We start from the raw sequence: 7,821 nt of genomic DNA on the forward strand, positions 1-7,821 counted from the left end.
GTAGAGAAAATAGTATGAGCAGACATTCAATAGGAAGGGTCTGTTGGGTGGGAATATCCTCTCTACTGTAACCAGAGTAGCAGAGTTGTCTGTCACCTGCATCACTGTGGAGGTGAGTACAACCAGGTGAGCTTTGAAATACAGCTTGGTGGAAAGCTGAAAGCCTACAGGAAAGGACGAGAGCAATTTGTCTGTTTCTCTTCCCTTCTCCCCACAAACACAAATGAAGAGAAGACACTATGAGGGTGAGAATGGAAACGTCAGTCTATATGACAAAGACGATTGTGACATGAAGAGGAAGCCGCTATAGCTTTGCTTCTGCATTTTGAAAAACTGCCTTTTCATTTATGACATTCTGAAATGCATCAAGATTTCACTATGAATTTCACCCAGAGGGGCAAAAATGTTTCCTGTAGGTGCCAATAGTTAAACGGAAGGATCTAACTATGGGCTTTCATAAACCAGAGAAATAGACAGGATCCCTAGAGCAGAGTCCCAGGTCTTTGGATATCATCCAAGTGGTAGGGATATACAAAAGATAGAAAATATATTGCCAGTTTGTCAGAAAAATATAAAAATGTGATCCCATGATCCTCAGAGAGCTTTCCGATGATTAGGAATTCAGTGCACACATTGTACGAGAACACTACTAGATACTGCTGATAGTAATAATGAATATTGTGGAATGAATATTGTGGGTTAGTGTGGTATAAATTACCTTATACCAGGCACATGGATTTGAAACTCACATCTATACTGTGAACCACCTATGGCAGCCACTCTGAGCAAAGAGCTCCCAGGGTCCATCTCTATCACTTCCATATTAACAAAACTGCTTGTGCCTACCTTGACAATTAGCACAGCATCTTCAGTACAGCCTATACACAGGACAGAAAGATGAAGCATGGGCACAAGAACTTATTCATACTTCATACTACATGGGAGTATAATGTTCTATGTCTCGTCTTGTCCTAGGTATATGTCATGATCATTTCCAAATGATTTTGATGGAGAATATTTCAGAAGCAACTGAATTTGTTCTTGTGGGGATAACAGATGCCATTGAGCTGCAAGTTCCTTTATTCATAGTCTTCACTCTTGTTTATTTGATCACTGTGGTTGGGAACCTTGGGATGATCTTGTTGATTCTGCTGGACTCACAACTCCACACACCCATGTACTTTTTCCTCAGTAATCTCTCTCTGGTGGACTGTGCTTACTCCTCAGCTGTCACTCCCAAGGTAATGGAAGGGTTTCTCACAGGAGATAAGATCATATCCTACAATGCCTGTGCTGCCCAGATGTTCTTCTTTTCTGCGTTTGTTACTATTGAATGCTTCATTCTGGCCTCAATGGCCTTTGACCGGCATGCAGCAGTGTGTAAACCCCTGCATTACACCACCACCATGACACGTACCACTTGTGTCCTTATTGTCACCTGTTCCTATATGTGTGGACTTTTGGAAACCTCAGTTGATGTTGCCTTGACTTTCCACGTCTCCTTCTGTCATTCCAATCTGGTTAATCACTTTTTCTGTGACATTCCCTCACTGCTGGCTCTGTCTTGTTCTGATATTTACATAAATGAGATCCTAGTATTTACACTAGGTCTATTTGATGTCTTTTTCACTCTGGTCATCATCTTGAACTCTTACCTGCTTATTTTCATTGCTATCTTGAGGATGCGTTCAGCTGAAGCAAGGAAGAAGGCCTTTTCTACCTGTGCGTCCCACCTCACCACTGTATCCATCTTCTTTGGGACAATCATCTTCATGTACCTACAGCCCAGCTCAAGTCACTCCATGGACTCTGACAAAATCGCATCTGTATTCTACACCATGGTCATCCCCATGCTGAACCCTTTGGTCTACAGCTTGAGGAACAAAGAAGTCAAAAAAGCATTCAAGAAGGTTGCCAGAGAAGCAATGTCATCATTGTGCTTAGCCAAGGAATGGTAAAGTGTTCTTAAGCCATCAGAAATTTCCTTTGGATTTCTACTGTCAAACAATAATTTCACTTACAGTTATTTCCTGTACATTTCTTGAATAGTCCCTTACATACGAGACTTTAGTCCTTTTTCTTTGGGCATATCCAGCTTAGAGTAGATTTTGGGTGTCTCGCATAAAGAAGATGCAATTCAATAGTAAAATCAAGATATAATGCTATATCCCACAGTGCTCAAATCAGCTGGTGTGAAATAACTTAAGGGTGACCTCACATATATTAGTTACGTTTTCAATTCTTGACATTAAAATAGCTGATTCACTTTTAAACTTTCAAGTAATTCTCTCTCTCTCTCTCTCTCTCTCTCTCTCTCTCTCTCTCTCTCTCTCTCTCGTGTGTCAGTGTTTGTACCTAAGCCAAAGTTCTGATGTGGAGGTCAATGGTCAGTTTTTAGATGATTTTCTTTCTACCCTGTGGATCTGCAGATGGAAGTCAGGCCATCAGGCCAGTGGCAGGTATCTTTACCCACTGAGCCATCTCTCTGGTACAACAACTGATATTTATATATGATACAAAGTAATATTTCTTAAGAGTGTTGTCAAGAACATTTTTAGATACCGTGAGAGAATTCAGAATGGCAAAATCTCATCAAAAAAGCTTTATTTTACATAATTTTCCTGAAACATGAAAGCCATCACATAAAACCTCTTGAATCTTAAGGTTAGAAGGGCTCAGATGGTGAGTGTCAATAATCAAAAGAGACACACATTATATCTGTGTTCAAACCCCAGATTTCAGAGATCAGTGACAGATTTCACACAAGAAATCATTCAAAAATACATACACATCTCTTCTAACTAGAGTTCTAGATAGCATTTTACTGTGTATGACTCCTCTGTTAGACAGAAATATTTCCTATTATATAAATATCTAAATGTTTAATTAATACACTAGTGAATCTTTAAAGTAGAAAAGTTGTTTCAAATCATTTCTAGAACAGAAACTTTGATACTGTGAAAATGGTCTAGATGTATTCTGTTTATTATTACTTTAAGTTAAATACAGAATCAATAGTGAGAGTGAATTTTTAAAATACTTTTATTGATTCTTTGAGAACATCATATTTTGATGATATTCAGATTCCCTTCCCCATTTCCAGGTGTTTTACTGAGTGAAGTAACACAGACTCAGGGAAACAAGTGACGTATGTTCTTTCCCATTTGTGGATCTTAGTACCAAACTTTATATGTGAGTATAGATCATGATGTAACCACAAGAGCCAAGAAACTGGAAAGGAATTATTAAGGCAAAGGGGAAGGGAAAATGAAAGGGAAAAAAAGAGCCCAAGAAAGGGGGATAGTAGGAAATGGATGATCTTAAGGGGGAAATGGAGGAAATGTGGCTATTCAACAGGGCAGGGAAGAGGAAGCATATACAAAGAATGATGGGGGTAAAGGGGAAGAAAGAGCCTAAGCAGGGGGTAATAAGAGACAGGTATTTGCAAAGGGAAAATGGGGAAAATGGGGGTACTTTAACAGGGAAGGCAGAAGAGAGGTTAGACAGAGAGGAGAGAGATAATAAAGCTTAGGTGGTATGAAAAATCAGAAGGAAATGTATTAAAAAACCTACTGAAAATACACATATAATGCCTTAACATGAGCTCATGTGTATACCTGAAATCTATTTAAGAGAAACACAATGCCAGGCAGGAGAAAACTCACTTCAAGTTGTCAGTTAGGGTAGTAAAAAGACTCCTAAAATAACACAGGCTATTGCCACAGCCCTTGAATATCTCCCAGAACTTGAAGTTAAGACTCTATTGCTGAAGACAGGATGGACATACTTCAGAAACAGGACTTGAAAAATGGAGCTGACACTAATATGCAAGCCTCTTCACTGAAGACTAACTCCCATATTTCTAGAGAATACTATGAAAGCTGCTAAGAAGATCAATCTATGGTCCAACCCAGCTCCAAAGCCTAATAACCACACCGATGACCAGCACAACAAACTATAGAGATACAGTAGTGTCACTTTTGCGTTAAGGATAATATACAGCTATCTAATTGGACTTAAAGTTGTTTTAGTGGGAGGGAACTGATGGGTGATGCTCTAAATATAGTCAAACACACATGGTGGAGAATTCACAGACCCTAGAGAGACACCTATGTTTTCATATCTCTAGAAAGATGAATTTTTTTATCTTTTTGAGACAGGGTCTCCCTGTAGCCCCAGTTGACCTGGAACTCACTATGTAGACCACGCTGGCCTCAAACTCACAGAGATCTGCTTGCTTCTGCCTCCTGAGAGCTGGCAAAATGAAATTTCTAAATTATTTTTTAGATTGAATTTTTGTGTATTTCACATAGAAGATCATATTTATACCCTTTTCCCCTCTGGCTCTGTACCATAACCCCACCCCACCCCAACTGGAGATCACACATTCCGTCATTTGTATTAAGGCCTATCACGTAAAGTTAGTGTCACCAGATGCCCTCAGTGCAAATTCATCCACTGGGATCAAGTCAGCCTATCTTGGGTCCCTCCCTTTAAGATCAGCTGTTCCTCACCAAGTAATAATCAGATGACAATAATTATTCCACTCAGATTGGGGCCTGCTGTTCATTTCCACAGTTCTGTGCTGGGTTTTTGTCTGCCTAAATTTGCATGGGTCTTGTGCATGCTGACACCATTGCTCTAGGGTTGTATGAGAAGGGTCCCAGGTACCTGTAAGACTATTTCCTTATAAGCATGTACCTCCTCCCTAGCTCTTACATTCTTTCTGCCCCCTCTTCTGAAATGGTCCCTGAAGCCTGTGTGGGTGGATTTTAATATAGGAGTCCTGTTCAAGGACCTGTATGTATGCTGCAGAGACTTATTCTCTGTATTTGGGCCATTTATAACCTTTGCACTCCTGGCCCTCTGTTTCATGAGGGAGCATCATTTATGAGAGGTGAAAGATGCATTTGTATTCTCTTCATCCTTCTTCTGTGTTCTGTGAGCCTTAAGTGTAGAGATTGCATCCTAGATGTGCCACTTTGACTTGAGCAATTAACAGACAACCTCCATGTGTGGCCAGCTGTAGAAATTTGTAATTATCTTTTACTCTTGAAAAGGAAGTTTCTTTGATGGGTGGTGACTGGGATAGTTGTCTATAAATTGTTATTACAGAGTTCTACAACTGGTTACTCACAGAGAATATGTGTCTGAGCCCTAAGTGGCACATCTACAGTGAATCTCTACACATAAGTCTCATAGAACATAGTGGAATAGAGGGTAGAAAGAATACTGTCACCAATGAAGCCTTCTCACAGAACAGAGTACCATGCATATGGAAGGTCACAACCAGCCAAGTTGTAGAGAAGAAAAGACTGAATAGTGTGTGTACCTGAATAGAACTTCCATATTAAAACTCATCTACCCATACCCTAGGGACAATTGTGGAAGAGGGGTGGGAAAACGGTCAGATCCACAGTTGGTACATGCACATAAGGAAATAGAATTGTCTATACCTCTAGGATCATTCTCATATGAACTAGCAGCAATAGTGACAGCATTCACAAGACCTATGCAGACTCAGACAAAATCCCAGCATAGAACTCAGGAAAAGGACTTCAGGACCCAACCTTATCTGGGGAAATTATAGCAGCTGATTACTGATGGATAAGGGAGACATTTTCTTATTTAAGGGAGTGACCCTAGATAGACTGTTCAGTGGATGACCCTAGGTAGACTGAGTAACCCTAGATAGACTGTTCAGTGGATGAACATGCACAAAAGTTTGACTCGATATGCCTCAACATATGACAGATTGCCTGAAATCTGGTGCTGGAGGGCTATAGGGGTAGAAATGAGAGAGGATGTCTAAATATGATTAAGATTTATTGTATGAAATGCACCAAAATTCAATAAATATATATAATCAAAATCAAAACATAAAATCTTTTATTGCAGTTCTGCAAATTCATACAATAAATTTTTATCATATTTAGTGTTTGTGTGGAATATTCTGTATGTTCTATAGGTTCATTAGCTCTATGATATCATTTAATTTACATGTTTATTTATTCTTTGTCTTTATTCTTTCTACATATTGGGGAAAATGCAGTACTGAATTCACCTATTATTACTGAGTTGGAATCTATCTGTGTCTTGAAGTCCAATAGTACTGTTTTCATGCAATTTAGTACACCAGGTTTGGGGGCATATATGCTCAAGATTGTAATGTCTTCATAGTCAATTGTTCCTTTGATGTGACTGCAGTGACCTTCTTTATCTCTTCTGGTTAATTTTAGACTGTTGTGTCAGATATTAGAATTGCAAAGCCTCCTTGTTTCTTAGTACTTTTGCTTCAAATAGCTTTGCATGCATTCAGGTTAAGATGGTGCCTATCCTTGAAGGTAAGCTGAGTTTCTTGTAGACAATAAAATGATTAATTTTGTTTCTTAACTCATTTAACTAGCCTGTGTTTTTCGACTAGGGAGTTGAGGCCATTGACATTTAAAGGTATTAGTGAAAGATATGTACTGGTTATGGTTATTTTATGCCATTTGTTTTCTTAGTACTATTTTGTTTTAATAATTATACCCTCATTGTTTTCTTTCTATAGACTATTGGCTATTGTCCTTCCTTTCTTCAGTCTTTTCATGTTCTTTTGTGTATTCTCTGTAGGACTGGTTTGTTTGACATGAATTCTTTCAACTTATTTGTACCCCAATTTTTCTTTTTTCCTTCAATTATGATAGACAGTTTTGTTGGGTAAAGTAATCTGGGTTGGCATCTATGGCTATTTATAACTTGGAATACATGGCTCTAGGCTCTTCTGGACCTTATAATTTGTGGTGAAATGTCAGCTCTAATTCTCATGGGTTTTCCTTTATATGGAACTGGTTTTCTCTTGCAACTTTTCATATTCTCTGTTCTGCACATTTTGTGTCTTTACTATGACATGCCCTGGGGAGTTTTTGTTCAGGTTCAGTCTTATTGGTGTTTTATGTGCTTATGGAACTATATGGGTGTGTTTTTCCTTAATTTGGGGAATTTTTTCTGTATAATCCTGTTGAACACATGATCAATGCCTTTGACCTGAGATGCTTCTCCTTCCTCAATGCTTATAATGTGTATATTTGGTATTCTCATGGTGTACCATCGTTCCTGTATATGCCTTTCCATTTTAAAAGATTTTTCATATCGTTCACTTAAGCAGTCCATTTCTCCAACTTTATCTTCAAGTCTTGATATTCTGCTCCCCATTTGAATTATTTTGTTGGTGACACTTTCTTGTCATTTCAAATTTTCTTATTAAATTTTCCAATTCCACCTTCATTTCATGAATTCACTTTTCAAATCCTGAATTGTCTTTGTCTTTTCATTTAGTTATAAATTTGTATTGCCTTGAGCTTCAGGCAGGAGTTTATTCCTATCCTCTTTGAGTTCTTTCAGTTGTTTATGTGTTCTTTAAAATCCTTTAATTCTTTGATCATGCCTATAATTATTCTTTTAAGCTCTATGTCCTGAAGTTTCTCCAGTAGCTCTCAATGTAGAACTCACGAATCACAAAAACTAATATCATGAGAATTCCCATCCTAACAAAAACAACCTAGAGATTCAATGCCTTCCCAACCAAAATCCCAAAATAGCAAAAATAGAAAAAAAACTTGAAATTCAAATAAAAGGAATCAACAAACTGCAGACTCAACAAAAAAAATAGTGTTAGATTCATTCCTACAACTGGTTTCAAGTTATACTCAGGAACTACAGTAATAAAAATAAGAGTTTCCTGGTACAAAATATGCATGTACATTGAATGGAATAGAATTTCCAACACTGATACAAGTATATGTAGCTTCCACAATCCTGTTTTTGATAATGTCAACC

General features: G+C 38.1%; 1 protein-coding gene across 1 annotated transcript; it reads left to right on the forward strand.

Annotated features, from left to right (window-relative positions):
- The first annotated feature begins 998 nt into the window (after window positions 1-998).
- On the forward strand, window positions 999-1,958 carry LOC103733421 (olfactory receptor 5B12-like). Its single transcript, XM_008832223.1, has one exon. It carries the CDS (start codon window positions 999-1,001, stop codon window positions 1,956-1,958), a length of 960 nt encoding a protein of 319 aa, XP_008830445.1.
- Window positions 1,959-7,821: the final 5,863 nt, after the last annotated feature.

The sequence above is a fragment of the Nannospalax galili genome, unplaced genomic scaffold (genome assembly GCF_000622305.1).
Source record: "Nannospalax galili isolate Female #2095 unplaced genomic scaffold, S.galili_v1.0 scaffold936, whole genome shotgun sequence".
NCBI lineage: Eukaryota > Metazoa > Chordata > Mammalia > Rodentia > Spalacidae > Nannospalax > Nannospalax galili.